This window comes from Culex pipiens, chromosome 2, assembly GCF_016801865.2.
Source record: "Culex pipiens pallens isolate TS chromosome 2, TS_CPP_V2, whole genome shotgun sequence".
Classification (NCBI taxonomy): Eukaryota; Metazoa; Arthropoda; class Insecta; order Diptera; family Culicidae; genus Culex; species Culex pipiens.
Genome location: NC_068938.1, coordinates 28,599,900 through 28,622,389, shown reverse-complemented (window position 1 = coordinate 28,622,389; position 22,490 = coordinate 28,599,900). Strand labels below are relative to the sequence as shown.

At 34.6% G+C, this 22,490-nt stretch overlaps 1 protein-coding gene across 3 annotated transcripts; it reads right to left on the bottom strand.

Moving 5' to 3' along the window:
* Positions 1-9,009: 9,009 nt before the first annotated feature.
* Positions 9,010-21,037, bottom strand: LOC120415536 (aromatic-L-amino-acid decarboxylase-like). 3 transcript variants are annotated; one of them, XM_039577097.2, is made up of 6 exons: positions 20,773-21,037; positions 16,577-16,627; positions 16,388-16,473; positions 10,557-10,791; positions 10,243-10,492; positions 9,010-10,180 (listed from the first exon to the last, which is right to left on the bottom strand). In XM_039577097.2, exons 2-6 carry the CDS (start codon positions 16,607-16,609, stop codon positions 9,312-9,314), a joined length of 1,473 nt encoding a protein of 490 aa, XP_039433031.1. In that variant the 5' UTR covers positions 16,610-16,627; positions 20,773-21,037; the 3' UTR covers positions 9,010-9,311. The 3 variants fall into 3 exon arrangements, with proteins under 3 accessions (XP_039433031.1, XP_039433032.1, XP_039433033.1); XM_039577098.2 differs by lacking the exon at positions 16,577-16,627; XM_039577099.2 differs by lacking the exons at positions 16,577-16,627; positions 20,773-21,037 and adding an exon at positions 16,671-16,823.
* Positions 21,038-22,490: the final 1,453 nt, after the last annotated feature.

Here is a 22,490-nt window from a genome sequence, read left to right as displayed (position 1 = left end):
GAAAGCAGCCACGGTCGAGGCTTATTTATGCAAAGAACTGCTGACCACCACAACATGCCTTGCCATGCGCCGCAGGTTCAGCTGGATCCCCGAAAAAAAAAACATAATAAACCCAAGCCACTCCGCCAACCGCCACCTCTTCATAACATCTCAACGCATAAGATCTGCGCGCGCTCGGACGCGGCCATAAAAAAGGCTTCATCGACCACGCAGGTTACAAGACGGTGACCGGAAGGGACTCGACGCATCTCGGCCGGTCGCGACAGGTAAATAACGTCTCCCGCAGCATCCCAAGACTGACCCAAGAAGAGATGATATGCAAACAATGCCTGGCCATCTTCAGCCAATAATTAAGATGTTGACCGTTGCGTTGAGTAGAAGCGGCGCAACTTTCAGCGTTGTGTCCTCAAGTGGCCAACCGCCCAGGTCCTGAGTGGCGGCGGACCTGCCAAGACCTGGGTGATGCAATTATGGTGGCGCGGCCTCGCCACAGAGAGAGGATTCCCCAGACAAGTGGTGACCGCCGTCGTCGTCGTCGTTGTCTGCTGTTGTAGTCGCCGACGTCATTGAATTTGGGAGGTGATAACAGATTTTTGAGGGGTCGGTAGGGTGGTTCATGAAAATTAATTCGTATTTATTTTGAGCTCAAATGGAATACCAACAACCAATATCAAGGTTACCAATGTAAAATCTAACTGAAACTAAAAACTAAAAACTAAAAAATAAAAACTAAAAACTAAAAACTAAAAACTAAAAACTAAAAACTAAAAACTAAAAACTAAAAACTAAAAACTAAAAACTAAAAACTAAAAACTAAAAACTAAAAACTAAAAACTAAAAACTAAAAACTAAAAACTAAAAACTAAAAACTAAAAACTAAAAACTAAACTAAAAACTAAAAACTAAAAACTAAAAACTAAAAACTAAAAACTAAAAACTAAAAACTAAAAACTAAAAACTAAAAACTAAAAACTAAAAACTAAAAACTAAAAACTAAAAACTAAAAACTAAAAACTAAAAACTAAAAACTAAAAACTAAAAACTAAAAACTAAAAACTAAAAACTAAAAACAAAAAACTAAAAACTAAAAACTAAAAACTAAAAACTAAAAACTAAAAACTAAAAACTAAAAACTAAAAACTAAAAACTAAAAACTAAAAACTAAAAACTAAAAACTAAAAACTAAAAACTAAAAACTAAAAACTAAAAACTAAAAACTAAAAACTAAAAAACTAAAAACTAAAAACTAAAAACTAAAAACTAAAAACTAAAAACTAAAAACTAAAAACTAAAAACTAAAAACTAAAAACTAAAAACTAAAAACTAAAAACTAAAAACTAAAAACTAAAAACTAAAAACTAAAAACTAAAAACTAAAAACTAAAAAACTAAAAACTAAAAACTAAAAACTAAAAAACTAAAAACTAAAACTAAAACTAAAAACTAAAAACTAAAAACTAAAAACTAAAAACTAAAAACTAAAAACTAAAAACTAAAAACTAAAAACTAAAAACTAAAAACTAAAAACTAAAAACTAAAAACTAAAAACTAAAAACTAAAAACTAAAAACTAAAAACTAAAAACTAAAAACTCAAAACTAAAAACTAAAAACTAAAAACTAAAAACTAAAAACTAAAAACTAAAAACTAAAAACTAAAAACTAAAAACTAAAAACTAAAAACTAAAAACTAAAAACTAAAAACTAAAAACTAAAAACTAAAAACTAAAAACTAAAAACTAAAAACTCAAAACTCAAAACTAAAACTAAAAACTAAAAACTAAAAACTAAAAACTAAAAACTAAAAACTAAAAACTAAAAACTAAAAACTAAAAACTAAAAACTAAAAACTAAAAACTAAAAACTAAAAACTAAAAACTAAAAACTAAAAACTAAAAACTAAAAACTAAAAACTAAAAACTAAAAACTAAAAACTAAAAACTAAAAACTAAAAACTAAAAGGGTAATTCTCTACCAACTCACACGAAATCGGGAAAAGTTGCCCCGACCCCTCTTCGATTTGCGTGAAACTTTGTCCTAAGGGGTAACTTTTGTCCCTGATCACGAATCCGAGGTCCGTTTTTTGATATCTCGTGACGGAGGGGCGGTACGACCCCTTCCATTTTTGAACATGCGAAAAATGAGGTGTTTTTCAATAATTTGCAGCCTGAAACGGTGATGAGATAGAAATTTGGTGTCAAAGGGACTTTTATGTAAAATTAGACGCCCGATTTGATGGCGTACTCAGAATTCCGAAAAAACGTATTTTTCATCGAAAAAAACACTAAAAAAGTTTTAAAAATTCTCCCATTTTCCGTTACTCGACTGTAAAAAATTTTGGAACATGTCATTTTATGGGAAATTTAATGTACTTTTCGAATCTACATTGTCCCAGAAGGGTCATTTTTTCATTTAGAACAAAATTTTTCATTTTAAAATTTCGTGTTTTTTCTAACTTTGCAGGGTTATTTTTTAGAGTGTAACAATGTTTTACAAAGTTGTAGAGCAGACAATTACAAAAATTTTGATACATAGACATAAGGGGTTTGCTAATAAACATCACGAGTTATCGCGATTTTACGAAAAAAAGTTTTGAAAAAGTTACTTTTTGCGTTTCTCTTTGTTTCGTCGTCCGTGTCTGTCGCGGGTGACCATGAATGGCCATGATCGATGACGACCAACTTTTTCAAAACTTTTTTTTCGTAAAATCGCAATAACTCGTGATGTTTATTAGCAAACCCCTTATGTCTATATATCAAAATTTTTGTAATTGTCTGCTCTACAACTTTGTAGAACATTGTTACACTCTAAAAAATAACCCTGCAAAGTTAGAAAAAAAACGAAATTTTAAAATGAAAAATTTTGTTCTAAATGAAAAAATGACCCTTCTGGGACAATGTAGATTCGAAAAGTACATTAAATTTCCCATAAAATGACATGTTCCAAAATTTTTTACAGTCGAGTAACGGAAAATGGGAGAATTTTTAAAACTTTTTTAGTGTTTTTTTCGATGAAAAATACGTTTTTTCGGAATTCTGAGTACGCCATCAAATCGGGCGTCTAATTTTACATAAAAGTCCCTTTGACACCAAATTTCTATCTCATCACCGTTTCAGGCTGCAAATTATTGAAAAACACCTCTTTTTTCACATGTTCAAAAATGGAAGGGGTCGTACCGCCCCTCCGTCACGAGATATCAAAAAACGGACCTCGGATTCGTGATCAGGGACAAAAGTTACCCCTTAGGACAAAGTTTCACGCAAATCGAAGAGGGGTCGGGGCAACTGCTGTGTGAGTTGGCGGAGAATTACCCAAAAACTAAAAACTAAAAACTAAAAACTAAAAACTAAAAACTAAAAACTAAAAACTAAAAACTAAAAACTAAAAACTAAAAACTAAAAACTAAAAACTAAAAACTAAAAACTAAAAACTAAAAACTAAAAACTAAAAACAAAAAACTAAAAACTAAAAACTAAAAACTAAAAACTAAAAACTAAAAACTAAAAACTAAAAACTAAAAACTAAAAACTAAAAACTAAAAACTAAAAACTAAAAACTAAAAACTAAAAACTAAAAACTAAAAACTAAAAAACTAAAAACTAAAAACTAAAACAAACTAAAAACTAAAACTAAAAACTAAAAAACTAAAAACTAAAAACTAAAAACTAAAAACTAAAAACTAAAAACTAAAAACTAAAAACTAAAAACTAAAAACTAAAAACTAAAAACTAAAAACTAAAAAACTAAAAACTAAAAACTAAAAACTAAAAACTAAAAACTAAAAACTAAAAACTAAAAACTAAAAACTAAAAACTAAAAACTAAAAACTAAAAACTAAAAACTAAAAACTAAAAACTAAAAACTAAAAACTAAAAACTAAAAACTAAAAAACTAAAAACTAAAAACTAAAAACTAAAAACTAAAAACTAAAAACTAAAAACTAAAAACTAAAAACTAAAAACTAAAAACTAAAAACTAAAAACTAAAAACTAAAAACTAAAAACTAAAAACTAAAAACTAAACTAAAAACTAAAAACTAAAAACTAAAAACTAAAAACTAAAAACTAAAAACTAAAAACTAAAAACTAAAAACTAAAAACTAAAAACTAAAAACTAAAAACTAAAAACTAAAAACTAAAAACTAAAAACTAAAAACTAAAAACTAAAAACTAAAACTAAAACTAAAAACTAAAAACTAAAAACTAAAAACTAAAAACTAAAAACTAAAAACTAAAAACTAAAAACTAAAAACTAAAAACTAAAAACTAAAAACTAAAAACTAAAAACTAAAAACTAAAAACTAAAAACTAAAAACTAAAAACTAAAAACTAAAAACTAAAAACTAAAAACTAAAAACTAAAAACTAAAAACTAAAAACTAAAAACTAAAAACTAAAAACTAAAAACTAAAACTAAAAACTAAAAACTAAAAACTAAAAACTAAAAACTAAAAACTAAAAACTAAAAACTAAAAACTAAAAACTAAAAACTAAAAACTAAAAACTAAAAACTAAAAACTAAAAACTAAAAACTAAAAACTAAAAACTAAAAACTAAAAACTAAAAACTAAAAACTAAAAACTAAAAACTAAAAACTAAAAACTAAAAACTAAAAACTAAAAACTAAAAACTAAAAACTAAAAACTAAAAACTAAAAACTAAAAATTAAAAATTAAAAAATAAAAATTAAAAACTAAAAACTAAAAACTAAAAACTAAACACTGAAAAAATTTGTTTGCCTTTAATTTTTGAAGCCAACAACAAAACATCGAATAATATTTGTATGAACTTCGAATTATGAAATTCTGTAACGGAAATAGTAGTTTATGCAACAAGTTGCAAAAAGAGGATTTTTTCAGCACGAGTCGTACATTTATCCAACGAGGTTCACCGAGTTGGATAAATATGAAGAGTGCTGAAAACATCAAGTTTTGCAACGAGTTCCATACAACATTTTTTGCAATTCCAAAAAACACACATTGAGTGAAATTTTATGTCAAATTTTCATGTAATTTGTCAATAAATCGTTTAAATCAAAAAATGTTGAAAAGTGTTACTTTTCGAAACAAGTGCTAAAAAATTCAACTTTTCAGCACCCATTTGAGTGCTGAAAAGTAGAACTTTTCAGCATTTATTTTGAAATGTGTTGCTATTCGATTCTGTTATTTTTGGTACAGAAAAGTAGGCTATTTTGTCGTTCAAGAATGACAGGAAAAGTAAGTAGTTTCACGACGGAATTGCAAAAATGTAATTGAAACATTTTTTTTGCAATTCTTTCGTAAACCAAAACGCGATATTTATCGAATTCAGCAAATCTTGTACGATTCGTGTAGAAATTTTTTTTATGCAACTTGTGGCATAAACTTCTATTTCGATACAATGTTGTTAAACATATAAAAAACATAATATGTTTTTTTTTTACTATGAACCACCCTAATAGTATACTGATCAGTTGGTAATAATTATTTAATAACTGTTGCATAACGAGCCGAACAAAAAAAAAACTAAACCCAAACCGTCGCGTTAACAGCGTCCCAATTTCACCGGAAGAACATATAATAAAGTCTCACTTTGATACTGTCCCTCGACGACAAGGTAGCCTAATTAATTAATCGAAGTCAGTCGGACAGCAGTGGAAAGTGCAAGTCAGTCGGTGGACCGCAAACTTTAAATTTTGGAGAAAGAAAAAAAATGCTTATTATGATACTCTCGCGTGACTTGGTGCATGTTTTTTTCGTCGTTTTTATTGGTTTTACTTTTATTTATTTACGATCTTTTAACGAGGTGCTGAGTGTCTGGAGAAGTAAATTTAACCAAGAAATCTCAATGGACACTTTCGGAAGCTGAGCATCGTGAGAGTAAATATATGCTGAACAGAGGATAATTTGGTCAAATTACTTATCGTGGTTCGTTTAGCACGTAAGAAGCTTATTCAAGATGCACTTTTGTTGGCCCGCCGATATCTTTCAAGTACCTCAACAAAACCAGTTATCGGATGGAATTGAATAATTGAGGGGACATGGGAAGCTTTCGAGACGGGTCGTTATGTACGAGAGTGGAGATTTTTGGGCGATCTTCACCGTTGACCTGTGACGTGGGATAACACGTGAGATAATTGCAGCTTTGGGGTCAAAAGGGGTTCCCAATGAAGCTCATTGAGTGTTGAAACTTTCTACGGCTATTGCACACAGTTGAAGCATTTCCGGGTTAGAAACTGGTTGCCCAATTTTTAAGGCTGGAAATAAGTCGAAAAAAGTTCGGTACCTAAATGTTCGTTAAAAGCCCTTCAATAATTCACACCCTCGCTCCACTGTCCTCTTTGGGAATGGTCTTCCCTCATGGGACTCACAAACAGCCCAATACGGTGCAACTCTTGCCAAAACAGAATGCACTTTGCTGCAAATCCCACGTGGAAACACCATCCTCACTGACGGATTTCACAACGCCGTTTTGCCCCGGAGTTATCGAGAGCCATTTTGGAAAATGGCACGCATTTAAATAATTTAACGGGGTTTTCCCCGATTTTTTTCAGGTGTCGATACTGAGCTGATGTTTCCAGTCGGTTGCCCTTGTTACCCCCCATCTGGCTGGATTGAAACTTTCAGGGTGGTTATTCCCAGCTTTTCTGCTTCTGGCAACTGGCCATTTATATGCATTTATGAGCTCAAATACCATTTCTCTCACTCTCATCAATTATTATGTTTTTGCGCTGCAAGCTAAATTTTGTTAATTTTTTAACAACCGTGAAAAGTGTTGATGAAGGTACGAAGGTACAAAACAAACACGACGCCAAGTTGAGGGCTGACACAACAAGCAGGGATTGTTGCATCATGTAAAGGTTGGTACAAACTGAACCTTAAACTTGGGGAAACTGACTTGAAATTTCAAAACATGCTGGAAAGATGGTATATTTTAAATTTTCAATTAATTCATAACCACAAATGGCTTATGAAACAAAATTTGAAATTGAATCATTTGGAATCTTTATTTGAATAAACTAAAATAAAACACATAATCGAACTTATGTTTAAAGTCCACATACGTTCGAGCTGAAACATTGCTGACAAGCTGGACCAAAACGAACCAAAGGGTATCTGATTCTCTGGTTGGGGGTGGCGAAAGGAAATCACGGGCGATTTTTCATCTGAATGGAGTTGTCTGCTCAGGGGAAAAGCTTAATTCAATTGCTGGCTGATGGTGTAGAAGAGAGAAGCTTTAAGCAGCCGAGAGTGATGGAGAGAGATTTTTTTCTGTTGTTGTTGTTGAAACAAATGGGTTCAGTGTCTTTTGCAGGTTGTTGAAAGGTATTTTTTTATTTAGATTACTTGACTTAGTAGACAAAAATGCTACAATTCCAAAATTTTTATTTATCTTTCTACTTATGTTGTCCTACATGTAAAAGAACTGAATTTCATAATGTGGTGAAATCAATGCCACGGTGCTGTAATGAATTCAGTCACTTAGTTTTAAATTAGTGTTTCTCATAAAGTAAAGTATTTCCACCTGGGAATTTAGAGGAAAAAAAACTGATTATCAATTTTTGAACATATTTCCATAATATTTTTAATGTAATTTTGCTTATTGAACAGAGTTTTTAAAAAGATAAGTTACGTATTTTCCAAAAAGAACCATTTTTATATTTTTTTTTTTGAATTCTTATGTTACGGAAAATAAGATTAGATTTTCAAATTAAATTAAATTAGTCAATATATTAAAAGCTTTTCACGGGAGCGAATGACCCATAGTTTAAAGTTCCCCTAATAAAATCAACAACAACAGCATGAAAAGCTTTTTCAAATTTATATTTTTTCAACTCCTTCTTGGAATATTGCATTTTCCGCTATCAGAAACCCAACCTTTGATAAAAGAAGGTTCTGTAAGCAGTTATCAAAATTATAAATGACTGTTGATTATCGAATTAAACAATATTTTTTATCTGTTTTATTTTCTTATATATTAAGATTCCATCGCAGCCAAAATGGCCGCCATTTTGGATTACATATCATTTATAAATTTAAAGAATTTTAGCATTGCGTTTCATTTCAACGTCTCGAAAAAGACAACGTTTTCGCTTATCTCAAGTAAAATTTAATTTATAGGACCTTTAAAAAACTCTAGTCATAAAATAATTGATTTAGTTTAAAAAATATCCAAAAATCAAATGTTATTATTTTTTAGAATATTTTTATGATGTGCAATTGTAATCAGTTAAAAAAATGCATTTTTATCAGATGTCTCGCTTAATTTTTTAAAAGGTTCTATGTAGAGTGATCTAGATTTAATTTTATTGCTTATGTCGGTCCAACATCCGTCACAGCAATGTCGAATCGCGCCAAACTTTTGATCGGCATGGTTTTGTAATGCTGGCTGATGAAACATTTCATATCAAATCCTGGTCGAGGAAACATTTCTCTCATTATTCACTTACCGCTCAATTTAAGAAAACGTTAACGATTTTGGGCTGTGGCTAAATAAAAGGCCACAATAATGTGCATGTCGTTAACGGATGATTTAATTGTTTATTTATTTACCAAATGAGAGTTTTTTTTTTTCAGTTGCTAATAATGTTTATGTTTTTTGAAATGTTTCATAAGTCAAACCATGCCAGCAAAAACTTTGGCACGGATTGACTCTCTTTTGCTAAATGTCAGCCTAACATGTGTCACAAAATTTGTGCAGTTGTAAATGTTTCAAAAGAAATCCACCAGAATCATCAATCTAACAATACGAATGAAATTGAAAACTTGCCAGGCTGCAATAGTTGAAATGGGTGAAATATTTCGCATCATGTTTGATGCAAGTTTTTATTCAAGTTTTACTGGTAAAACAAAACAGTGATTGTTTGATAACTGGACTGTAGTCCAGAAGCAATTAAAAGTCAGATTTTGTTTTCAATTTTTTTTTTTAGTTTTTAGTTTTTAGTTTTTAGTTTTTAGTTTTTAGTTTTTAGTTTTTAGTTTTTAGTTTTTAGTTTTTAGTTTTTAGTTTTTCGAAGAATTTGAAACAAACACACGTTTTGAGCATAATAATTTACTTTATTCATTCATATTTTATAGCCAACATTCAAGTAACATTTAGGGACATTTTTAAAAACAACAATGAGTATACGATTCATTGTAACTAAGTTCTATGTACACTGGAAGGATGGTTTCAAATGCCTTCGTATGTTATGGTCCCGCTTTTTTTTACAACAATAATAAAACAAACAAAAATATACTTTTACAAGTGAACATGACATGACAATGCGTGTTTCAATATTACTAGTGGGGCGTTGAACAAGAGAGAGATTTTAATACGTTTTTCAGGAACTGATGATTCACTTCTTTTCGGCCAGCAGCTCGTCGGCGGAGGCGGCCACCTCCTTCCACGAGTAATCTATGTCAGCGGCCTCGGTAAATCGGGAACAAACCGCCATACGTAGGAAGTACGTATCGTTAACCTTCGATGGCACCAGATGAATCTTACCACGTCCGTTGATGCGCTTGAGCAGTGCTTCGTTCAGCTCGTTGGTTCCCTTCAGTCTAAAGCAAGCCAGTCCCATTTGAACAGTGCTGAAGATCTCGAAGCGCTCATCCGCAACGCACAGGGCTTCGAACTGCTTGGCGAAGGCGCAGTGGCGACGGATGTGGGCCTGGATGTTCTCAACTCCGTACAGCCGGAGCACGAACCACAGCTTGAGGGCACGGAAACGACGACCCAACGGGATTTGCCAGTGACGGTAGTCCGGAGCGGATCCCTGCATGTCGTGCTTCAGGTAGAGCGGGTCGACGTTGAACGCGTTGACGATCCAGTACGGCTCCTTGAGCCACATGGCACTGCAGTCAAAGTTGACCAGCATCCACTTGTGGGGGTTAAAGTTGAACGAATCGGCCGTTTCGATTCCCTTCATCAGCGGACGGTACTCGGGACAGACGAAGGCCGACCCGGCGTACGCAGCGTCCACGTGGATCCAGACGTTGTACTTGTTGCCGACTGGACCGAGCTCGTCGAGACGATCGAACGCACACGTGTTGGTCGTTCCCAGGGTGCACACGGCGTAGAACGGAAGCAGTCCGTCGGCCAAGTCCTGCTTGATGGCCGCCTCCAGCGTTTCACCTCGCAGTTGCAGGTTCGAGTCGGCCTTCAGCGAGCGCAGCTTAACACCTCCGAGGAGTCCAGCTCGCTCAACGGATGAGTGGGATTGGTCTGATGGGAAGGAGATGCTTGTTTAATTTTGGACTGACAAAATGTACCACCACTTTACTCACTTGAAGTGTATCCAACCAGCTTGGAGACGATCGTGTTCTCATCCCACTCGGGATGTTCTTCCTGGGCGCGCTTGATGGCCTTGGCCTTAGCGCCGAGCAGAGCCACCAGCGTAGCCTCGCTGGCAGTTCCCTGAATCACACCACCAGCCTGACCTCCGGAACAGGCCAGGAATTCCTCCGGCAGACCCAACATCTTTCCCAGCCAGTTGAGCATCTCGACCTCCAACTCGGTACAAGCCGGGCTGGCAATCTACAAACAAAAATAAACCAATCACTTTAATTACTAATTACAAGGTGACCCCACCAAAACCTACCCAAGTGAATCCGATGCACGCGATGGCACCGCTCAGCATGTCGGCGACGATCGCCGGGTACGAGTTGGCGGTCGGGAAGTACGCGTGGAACTTGGGGCTGTGCCAGTGGGTCACACCGGGCATGATGACGCGCTCGATGTCCGCCATCACGTCCTGCCAGCTCTCGGGCTTCTCGGGAGCCTCCGCCGGGATCAGCGGGCGCAGGTAGCCCGGTTGGACCTCCGGAAGAACGCGTCTGCGAAAAAGGAGAACGTCGTGACAAATTAGCTCAAGATCATGGCTTAATTAGAGCAGTGTTTCTCAACCTTTTACGTTCCATTCCCCCCTTGGCTTATTTTCAAGAACTCAATTCCCCCCCCCCCCCTCCTACCAGTATTTTGAAGTTACTGGTTTCAACTGGTTTTAATGCATAAATATAATCACAAATTTTAGATGTTTACATAAAGATCACAATTTTCATAACAAATTAAAGTGTAAACTACGAAATAAAGTGATGTACAGACAATTCTTTAGCTTTAACTGCATATTCAATTAAATAAAACTCAAAATAAATATTTTATGACAGTTTTATTAAATTTGTTTCTGTTTATTTCCACTAAACTACTGTTCTTTAATATGTAATTCAGTGTTCTGCTGATAATCTGATCCATTTTAAAAAATAATGATAATTGAAAAAAAAATGCCAGGAATGTTTCTAATAGACAAAAACTCATCAAAATATTACTTGAAAATAACGTTTTTTTTCCTAAGCTTGAAGGTTGCAAAAATTCACAGCAATTTTTATAAATTGTATTCCCAAAAATGAAAAAAAAAATGAAAACCCAACTTTAAATCGTGTCCAAAAAAAACAAATGCATGAGAAATATTGAAAAAATCTATATGTATTGTTTCAGTAAATGTGTAACTTCACAAAAACTTAAACTTTTAAAAATCAAAGAAACTGAAAGATGCATAGAATTGTCAAATAATGTTTTTTAGTGTTTTTTTTTCAAATTCTTTTAAAGCCATTGAATTTTTATGGAATCCTCATTCCCCCCCTAGAAAGACCGAATTCCCCCCCAGGGGGGAATTCCTCACCGGTTGAGAAACACTGAATTAGAGGTTGCCAAGAAGTGCATGATAGCGATCTAGCGGAAGAAGCGATCAAAAAGAAATCGATCGCAAAATGATACAAGTCACGTTCAAGATCACTGTACCGGCACCACTTTGGACAAGGACAGAAATGAAAGGAGTTTTTTGAGTGGAATTGCATCACACTTCGTTTGAAAAGAAACGGAAACAATTTTTTTGGGCAATTGCTTGATTGTCGTAAATTAATTAACTGTGACTTAGCTGGTAGAACCGATAAATTTAAACAAAAGATTGCATGAACTCAAATTATTAAAATCTACAGTCACGAATTGACGTACCAACCTACAAAAAGTTTAGAACCGATGACCTTAAAAAACTTAAATTTGACTGGTTTGAATTTCGATTACCAAACCATCAAGCCTGAAAGGGTTAAAACCATCAAATAGAAATTGAAGATATCCATTCAACTGTCTAGCTTGACAAACACGATCAAGTGGAAATCCCCCCTCAAGAGTCACCATAATACGCCCGTATGGAATCCCCTGAACGCACATGACGCACATTCCCCGACCAATTAGCTGCTGATCCGTACCGGTTTGCCGCATACATCGGAAGCCGAAACAGGTTTCACCTTAATGCTACCCCAGTCAATCAATTGCCCCCTTCAGAAGTTTATTAGCTGCGTTCCGCGTTAGTAGTCATGCCAACGGAGTTAGCTCGTGCAATGTTTGATCTTGAACTTGAAATCTAAACCAGTACGCATTCGTTACTACCGCACGACATCGCCGCGTCTCTAAGCTGGGCTAGGTCAGTGAAATCTCGCCAGCGACTTACGACACAACGCGATTGTAGATCGTAAGTGGATTAGTTGGCGAATACATTAGTTTTAAAACAAATAAATCCTGCTCTGATCTGCTGATCGTGAACGTCAAGAACTTGTTCACGAACAAGAGATTCTGATTCGAGAACCTTGAACCGGCTAGAATGCCTGCCTGTGGAGCCTGTTCTGGAGACTAAACTTGAGGAATCGATTTATCAACCACACGAACACCTGTTCCCACAGCGTGATCGCGACGTTTTTGCTGGACAACTCCGAGTCGGCAACGTGTAGGAGGTGTGAATTTGTCTCTTTTTTGTTGTTGCTGTGCAAAATCTCCACCAACTTGAACAGTGACTGGTCATGACGAATGATCACGACGTGAACCTTGAGGCATGCTGTAGCTGTCGAAGGTATTAAACACTGCCGAGAGTTCTGCGGACCTTCTAGCAAGCCTGTTCTTGAGCCTCAGAGAAATCTTGCCCAACGTTGTTGGCTTTAAGCCAAAAACGGGGTCTAAACAGCGGCACTAAAAGTCTAATTTTAGCGTTAGAGGCCTTAAAGCAGGGTGTTTAGTATTCGGGGCAGAGTATGCATCGGGTGTTTTGGAACGCAACAACTCTAGTTTAAGGTCTAGACGGCCCGTACTGAGGAGTCTCGTCTGGCTCACACGCAAAACATTTAACCTACAACTGCTTGTAGCTGATTTTGCAGTGTCTGGGTCAAGTGCAGTGTACTGACTCTCCCCTCCGACTCTGCCGGGCATAACTATGTAGAACTGATTCATAATTGTGTTGCGAGGTGCAAATTGGTTAAATTGTAAATTGGTGCTGGCAAGTGCCAGTGCGGAGGTTAGTAGCAAGAGTTGATTGAAACGCGTACATACTTGGAATTTATCATTCTGGGAAATTGCAATGTTTATCACTCAGCATCGCAAGTAGTTTCATTCAGAAATTTAACATCCAATAGCTGTATCTCAGTTAATTTACAACCTATTTACCTCAATTTTATCACTAAACGTATCAGGAATTTCTAGAATAATCAATATTGTAGTTGTAGTATAAAAATATGAATATAAATATCTTTTCACAAACAAGGACAAAAAACTGTGCAATTAACAGTCAAAAATCAAAATCAAATTATTCGCTCAACAGCATTGCCTTGGCGTTCTCGATTGCGAGATTCCTACCCGAAACTAGGCGTCCGAAGGCTTGATTGTTGAGGCAATTGCAAACCTCTTTTTACACCTAAGCTTCCATCCACCTCGGGATTCGAACAGATGACCTCTGGAATGTTAGTCCAACTGCCTACCAGCGACTCCACCGAGGCAGGACCCAGGGAGACGACTCCTACACCTGGACTGAGCTAACGACCTAACCTCTAGGTTAGACCGGGACCAACATTTACTTCCCTGTCCGACGGAAGGCGTGATCCGACAAATCTCGTCTCAAAATTTGCCACCGGGACCTTCTGGGATCGAACCTAGGCCGACTGGGTGAGAGGCAATTAACAGTCTGTACTCGATTATCCGAAACCCCGATTATCTGAAGATTTGATTATATTAAGGTTTCTAGAGAAACTTTAGGTAATCTATTCATGAAAAAAATCTTTTTATTTTTAGGTCAAATTTTAGTTTTTTCAGCGATCTCAAATTTGATGAGACTGAAGAAGTGTGTTAATTTGGTTTATTTTGATTTAAATTTAGAATAGGCCAAGAACGCATAAAGTGTTTTTTTTTTCAAGCATTGGCAAATCAAGAAGAAATGACAATCTTATTTAAATTCAATAGCACTATAATAAGATTTTTTAATAAAATTAAAAGTCACTGAAAATCGATGGATTCACGTGCAGATCTATCAAATGTCTTAAATATTAATATGCCTTGAGGGACTCGTAATTACATATTTGACTAATATTCGACCTCAAATAGTTTCCGAACCAAATTTGCCTGATTTCTAGCTTTCTTTGAAATAACACTAAAATCCATTAAAAAAATTAAAGTAAATATGCTCACTGGGAATACTGACCGGTAGGGGATGGGTTTCGACTAGCGGCGTGCTGGGTTTCCAATCCAGAGGTCATGAGTTCGATTCTTGTACCGGGATGATGAAGTTATCTGTTCATTTCCCAAAAGGTTCCAAAAATTATTTTTCAATTCTCTGCCATATTAAACCATGTAATTTTAACGCTCTACAACCTAACCCCGCCTCTAAACGGGTTTCGATCTAAAAAAATCGTCGAAAATAAAATTTTCGACTAATTTTTGATCTTTAAAAAGCATTGGAAAGAAGAACTCTTATAATTTTAGAAAATTTTAAGGTTGGAAATTTAACTTGTTTTATGTAACTTATCCAATGTTTTTAAAAATGTTATTTTTTTTTATTCGTCAACTTTGGGTAACTAACACTTTCTATATTTTAAGTAAAAAGAAGTATGCAGTAATTTTGGTAGTGTCCTATGCCTCTTTTAAATCGTAAAAAATATTAGATAGGCAAAAAACTACCAAAAACAAACATAAACTAAACAAGATAAATGCAAATTAAAATACTAAAAATAAAACAACAAAAGCATAAAACAAGAGAAGTAAAGTTTTTCGTAGAACAAACGTCGTTCAAAATGACCTCTTAAAAACGGGAAAAATAAAAAAATTCGAAAAAATTGGGCAGTAGAGGGTTAAAACATTTTTGAATCCATCACATTGTGGAGAACAGTTTCTTGAAAAAAAATCCCTAAAAAATTATCAATTTCGATTCAATATAAGCAGAGATATATCCAATTTTGTCAAGTAAAAAGTGACCTTTTCAAAAATCCTAGATTTAATCCCTATTCAAACAATGAACACCGTGTATTTGTAATGTTGATAATCATTTTTTTTTAAATATATAAAATCATATCAAATTTGGATGAAAAAGTTAGGTTATCAGAATCATAAAAAAAAATTAGTAGGCGGTGTTCTTCACCGCCGGAATTAAATCCAGAAATGTTGGATAGCATATCTCTATCTCTAAACGGGCATAATGGGATTTCCAGCTTTAGTTTTGGGGTTATTTCAAAGGAAGCTAGAAATCTGGCAAATTTGGTATGGAAACTTTTTATTTGAGGTCAAATAATGTTCAAATATATAATTTAGATTCTCTCAAGGCATATTCATGAGGAATTTGAAGTTTTCTGTAGAAAGTCTTACAAAATTTAAAAATAAAACTTCAAATAAAATTAAGTTTTTCTAGATTTTTCGGCGAAATATTTTGATGGAACCCGCAAAATGTTGGGAAAGAATCCTTTTTTCATGGTGCCAATTATAAAAGCTGCCAATTTTTTTTTATTTAATTTTGTTCTAGGAAACACACCGTGGCGACGCATGGAAATGAAGGAAATTAGGTAAAATTGTAGTAAAAGTTATTGAAATGTAGTAGAAGAAAACTGTAAAAATTGAAAAGGCTTCTTATTGTTTGTTGAAATATTCTAAAGTATGGAGTGGTCTCACACTTAACATTCTTTAAACATAATACTTTTTTCAAACATGCTTTAAATATTAAACAAGCAATCGAAAAAAATCACAAATATTTATGACAAAAACAAACTTCTAGAACAACCGCAAACATTCAAGATCAGTCACATAAGCTCCAACAAAGGAATTTATTGTTCTAATTGTCATGCCAAAATGCATCTGTTTCTAATTCCTACTCCTACACATGGGAGTCCCCTCTAATCAATTCTAGCCAAAAACTAATGATAATTAAATTTTCAAACCATTATATAAATCCCCCAAAAAAAAGTCCAACACTGTGTCTCTTCTACACTCAAATTGCCTTCCGAAAAAAAATCCCCCGCTCGGTCAACCGGTTCTGCAACTTTCGGGCTGCAGTTTGGCTACTCTTGCAGATCCCTTTCTTTCTTGCATGCCCGATTTCGGAGAGCTCTGTTGACTCACTGGGAAACCTACCTGTCGCGGATATTTTCCAGATAGTTGGCGATGTAGTCCACCATCTCCTTGGCAAAGTCCTTGAATTCCGGAGCCTGCATTTCGACCTGTTACGAAATAAATGAAATTGAAAGAATCAATCAAATTTGGAAATGAAATAAAATTTAAGGTTAGAACAGAGCAAAGGGTTAGTCAACCAGAATCACTCACCACCGGAGGGGCCTCAAACCTGTTAGTTTCCATGTCCCAGTTAGTAGGATGCTTGCGAGATTAGTAAGTAAGCGGGTTAAAGTGGTTTGTATACCTGTTTATAGTGCTGATAGTGATCAGGAAGTGGGAAACGGTAGAATTTTGGCTTTAAATATGAACAAAAAAAAGATACAACAAAACGAGTGGACCAGCCAAATTACAGAATTGAACTGAGATCGCTAGATGGCTGTTCAGTAGAACGTTTGCGAGAACAATGGATCGAGTTAGTGTGTGAGTTTGTATATCTTTAGGTGTAACATGTGATCTTTGCTATAAAACTGATCATCAGCTGCCTTATGTACACACAAGGTCATTACAAATATTTCCAAGAATATTTCTTCAATATTTTGGTGCAAAAAAACCTGCTTATTCTTTGAAAAAAAAAAAAACTTTTCGAATTGAAAGTAAACTACCTAGAATAGATGTTATTTTGTGAGCATTTTTTTCAATTCTTAATGTCGATGCCTCTGTGCTCCCTTATGCTAACAAGACAGGGAATCCAGGAAGCTTAGTACAAGAGAGCACAGAGGCATCTTTTTGTTTTAGTTTTATCATAAAATTAAAGATTACTAACAAGAAGCTTGAAACTTAAAATGCATATTTTTTTATTTATTTAATCATGTCACTTCGTAGTTTAAACAAATTATGTCAGAAAGTAAAGAATTTGCTAATCCATAAACTGCCCATGATCGCATAAATGTGCCATATGCATTTTCATCGTTTTTTAGTCAATGATGTAGTTTGCTTCAAAATCGTGTGCTCTTTCAGAAAAGCCTATAACATCCAGTACTTTGTTCTAGAAATCAGGAGGAGATCCAGTTTTTTCACAAAAACTTAACACGTAGCCTTATGTGTGGGACAAACTTCAAGTGCGTTTTTCTCAGCTTGCTGTTTTTGCATATGGGACATTTATGTGAACATGGGCAGTAAACCACTTGGAAACCATGGGGTTCAGCGATTGTCCACGCTCCAAGTTGTACAATAAAATTATTTTTTAATCCAGGAGATGGAAAAACTAATTGATATTTCTTGAAGTAACGTCATGATTCGAAATCCGGACACTTAGTAGCAAGCTTCCCTGCACCGTGCGGTACATGCGGTTCGCTTGCACCTCGGGTTTGCTTTGCACCTGCTTTGTTCGGTTTACACCCGTACCCGACTCACACGAACTGAGGGTATTTTGGTTCATCGTACCAGCGCACCACGACACTCTCGGTTCGCCGCGTCGGTTTTGTGTCTGGCACTCACCCATGGCATGAACCCGGTATATGAGCCAAGGTGCTTCACTCGTTACGAGCCGAGGTACGTGTCGTGGTACGCGCTGGCGGTACAAAACGGGTTCAATACCACGACACGTACCACGGCACGCTGGGTTCATGCCATGGGTGAGTGCCAGACACAAAACCGATAGGGCGAGCCGAGAGTGTCGTGGTGCGCTGGTACGATGTACCAAGATACCAATACACAAATGGGTTCAGGCACGTACCGAAGCTAGAAAACCAAACCCGCGGTGTGCGTTGGAACTGGCGCATGGGAAGCTTGCTTAGTAGCATATCATTTTTGTTATAGCTGACAAAAAATCATGTAATAAGTTGGAAATGAAGAAATCTCGATAAATCTTTCAAAAGGCCCTATCTGCATAGGAAACCCATGAGGGATAGGTTGTTTTGAAATTTAATCTAGAAATATCATCAGGATGTAGTATTAACAGTCAGTTTTAAGAGAATGCATGCAAAATATGTCTTTTCAAACATTTTTGATCAGAATTTGAAAATTGAAATGACTTGTTGTGCTTCGAATCCCGGACACTGATAAAAGCTGATTCGAAATCCGGACACTTTTGCTTCGAATTCCGGGCACTCGTTTTTGCTAATGAATCGCACAAATTTGGACTGAAATGTTAGTGAATGGCATTCTTTAGGTCTCAAATAAGCTGTTATCATCAAAACAATCGATATTTTATATAAAAATTTGCTTGAATTTATGGAAATCAAAACCATAAATTTCTGCTTTGCTTCGGACGCCGATGAAATATTTCACGTGAAATGTTTCGCATTTTTGGCAATCTTATAATTTTATTTTATTTAATTGTTTTGACATTAACTACAGCGTTCAAACAAACTTTAAATGAAAGTTGATGTTAGAATTCATCAAATAACCCATTTTTTACATTTATAATGCGAACTTATATCCAAATAATTGATAAAACAAGATTAGGTGTCCGGGTTTCGGAGCGTCCGGGAATTCGAATCATGACGTTATCGAGGATACTAAAATGTTTGCCACACAAATCTCCGTGCACGAGATTCTGGTTGATGTGCAATGATATTCAGTAAAAACGTAGCTCTTGTTTCAGAGATTTTTTTTTGTATTTAATTTTCAAGGTAACACGAATTAATAAAATAACATTTTCCTAATTATTTATTTGAGATTAAACAAATCTCACTCCTTAAGCCAAGTAACTGTTAAAATAATGATCGAAATCGGTTAAGGGTCGCTTTTTGTCGTTGAAGTTTTTTTTTTTCAAATCAACTGTTGTTTATTGAAAATCCAAAATATACAATCTGTCCATAACCTCAAAGTATGTTTAGAAAATTACAAAAGTGTTTTTTAACAAGTTTTTTGTTGTTCCATCGTGTATCTCGCAAAGATTGTGCTGCCAAAAGTGCTGACTTCAATCTACTATCCTTACTATCAATATCGGTTGCTAATATTTCTTCAGGATCATCGATCATAATTTTTAATTTTACATTGAGTATATTCTTTAGCCTTATCCAAACAATTACTGATCCTGTACAATGTTTTATCCTATGCTCCGTAGTATCGATAGAATTACAAAAATCACAAATATTGTTTTCTACACCTCAAAAGTTGGTGAACAAAAATCTTTTCATACAAAAACGTCTTTTTTATATCGCTAATAACTCGTCAGGGTTAAGTCGGACCGTTTTGCGGACTTCGACAAAATTGTTTGTCATAAAATTTTACATAAGAATCTCACACTCGACAGTGATCCGACTCATTTAACGCCACCTTTTGGAGGAATTTTATTTTTTGCTTTCCTCAAACTTTTTTTTTTCGAATTTACATACAAACTTAAATGATAAAAAGCGACTCTTAAACCATAATCGATTTGGATCAAAATTGGCACGGTTTTTTTTTATTTTTACCTTAAGAATAAAGCCAGGGGGTATCTCTTACGATTATCCAAAAAAAAATTTTCTTGTCGCACTAATGTTCATATATTTAAAAAAAAAACTCTCATAATAAAAAATTAGAATATTTTTTTGTTTATTTGAGTTTGGGAAAGCCTTCAGAAACGCATTCAGTTTTTTTCGGTTGTTTTTTTTTGTTTGGGGAAAATAATTTGGTACAATAAATTGTACCCTAAGTCTTCGTAAATTTTTATTTCTGTCTTAGAACGAACTCTTCTTTATGATGTTTTTATATAAATTATGTTTTTTGATTTTGAGATTTCGTCAAATCGTATTTTTTAACAGTATTCTTCCCAATCTCAGGTCTATATGGAGCTCAATGTTTAGATTTATTTTCTTATATCTAATCTTGGCCCACATTAAATGGAATTTTGCAGGAATATAATAACAAACATTTCAGAAAACACAGCAAAGATTGCTTTAAAACTGTATCAGTAAGTGCCGACGGATCGAACAGATGCAAGTGTGAATGTTGTGCATTTTAAACATGCTGAAATTCTATAAACAAATATTCAATCTGTTTCACTGAATATGATAAGAGCAATCAATTTAACTTTTGCTCCTTCAATCACTGTTAATTGAGTTATTATGCAAAGCACTATGGAGCGTAATTCAATTACAATATCGTCTTCTTGCTATCAGCATCCATTTCAGAGCATGCAAATTTGTAACTGAAGCTTCGACACTTGTTCGTTATCGTTCCGAAAAAAATAAACCGCTTTTCGAAGTAACCACAAGTTAATTTCCGTTCTAGGCCAACACCACCACCTCCACCAAAATTTAACGAACATTCACTCTAGTTAATGCTAGTTGAAGGACACACATTCTGGTCAGGTTTTTCTACAAACAACCCGTTTTCTGTTCAGAATTCCTCACAAGCCCCAGCAAGTCCTTGATCCACACCAACCACAATTCACTGTACCGTGATGGTGAAACACTTACAATTTTCAACTCTGCAAACTGGTTCAAATCCGAAAAGTTTAAAGCACTTTCCAAACGGTCTTTTGTCACAATAACCGTTCCTGTCACACTTGACCGATTCTCCACACTTGACCTGGGCCGGCGGCACCACACACCACGTCCGGAAGTTCAACAGGTCGTGCACCGGAAACCTGCAAAAGCACCAACAAGAGAGCTTTTTGTCACTCACACTCACACGCGGATTCCGGAGTTGCTTTCGATCGCGCCGTTTCTATGCTACTGAAAGCAGAATCTGGCCGTGACAGGCTTTTAAAGTTGTCGATTGTCGACTTCAACACACACGCCGCTGTTGTACCTCTACTCCGTTCACTAAGAACTTGCTGGCGGAGGCCAGTGGAGAAGTTGGAGCGCGCGCGCTGAGCGAAAACCCGAGAGAGAGAGCGAGAATTTGCAATATGTTGAATGAGAGAGAATGGCACGGTGGGATTTTACGATGGGGTTGGTGTTAATGAGGTGTTGGCGAGTTTTGGGATTATTAGTCACATCAGGTGCATGTTGCAGACAGTGAAATTTAATTTAAATTTCGGATCTATTAGTTGTAGACCTATTAGTTACAAACCTGTTAGAAAGATGTTTTTTGCTGGCTGATGTTGTCTATATTTTTCAATCGTTTCTAGAAGCGTTAATAATCAATCGATAAAAGTTTTTTTAGATTCATGGTAAATTTAACATCAACGCTTTTTTTTATGTTTTTCTTGTTTATCTGATTGAAATATTGAATTTCAGAATCTAAAATCTTTTTTAAATTCATCTTTAAATTAGTTTAAACTTTTTTTTAGGCAAATTTACAGTCAATTCCCTAAATTTATCCAAACAAAAAATTTAGAAATGGACAAAACTTTGAAAAAAAATCAATGAATTGACAAAAATAGGAAAGCGCAGCTTTACCTTACGCGAAATCAATTTCATTACTTTTCAATAAAATTCAACTTTACTTATAAAAATAAGGGTGTTTTTAAAGTTATTATTCCTTGATTTAAATGGTTTCACAAAATTCGCAGCACTGACCCCGAAGTAATTCTTGTTCTCCCCTTAAGCACATAAAATATTACAATGCATTTATTTATACAGATTGATTTTTTGTGTTAAAAATTGATTCTTAGAAAAGTTTTGCATTCTTCGCATCTCAATATCACAAGAAATTAAAAAATAATTCAGTGTTATCAGATAACAATATACGTAAAAAATCAAAATCAAATTGTTGGAACACATGATTGCTAGATAGATATAGATTTTTTTCTCTTTATAAAACAAGAACAAAAGATATTTGAAAATCATAACTTTTAAATGTTTTAAAAACTTGTTCAAGCCAAAGTTGGATTTTATCTCAATGTCTTAAAAAACTAAACAAGCACATAATTCTCTAAATTCAATTCACAGTTTAGAAAATAAATTTAAATTGATGAATGATATGCAAAGATATGATTGATTTTAAAAAATGAGATTAACTTTTAGGTCAATGTTACGTAGATAATTCACAATATTTTGTTCAAACCTTTTTTACTTTTTTATGTCTTTCTGTTCTGTAGTAAAAACATATGCAACGATTACTTCGAATTATAAAAAAATCTTCGCCGGTACACTCAACCCCCGGTGGTTGGTCACTTTTTCGTTTGACACTTTTTTAGTTTGTACCCCGTTGGTTGGTCAAAGTCAAACTAAAAAGTGACGAACTGTCA

What these genes read in the sequence shown, in the direction of transcription:
- LOC120415536 (XM_039577097.2), bottom strand. Translation starts at nt 16,609, where the DNA reads ATGGAAACTAACAGGTTTGAGGCCCCTCCGGTG. An exon ending in CTGGAAAATATCCGCGACAG is followed by an intron (nt 10,792 to 16,387) that starts GTAGGTTTCCCA and finishes CCTTTTTCGCAG; the next exon opens with ACGCGTTCTTCCGGAGGTCC. An exon ending in GCTGGTTGGATACACTTCAA is followed by an intron (nt 10,181 to 10,242) that starts GTGAGTAAAGTG and finishes CCTTCCCATCAG; the next exon opens with ACCAATCCCACTCATCCGTT.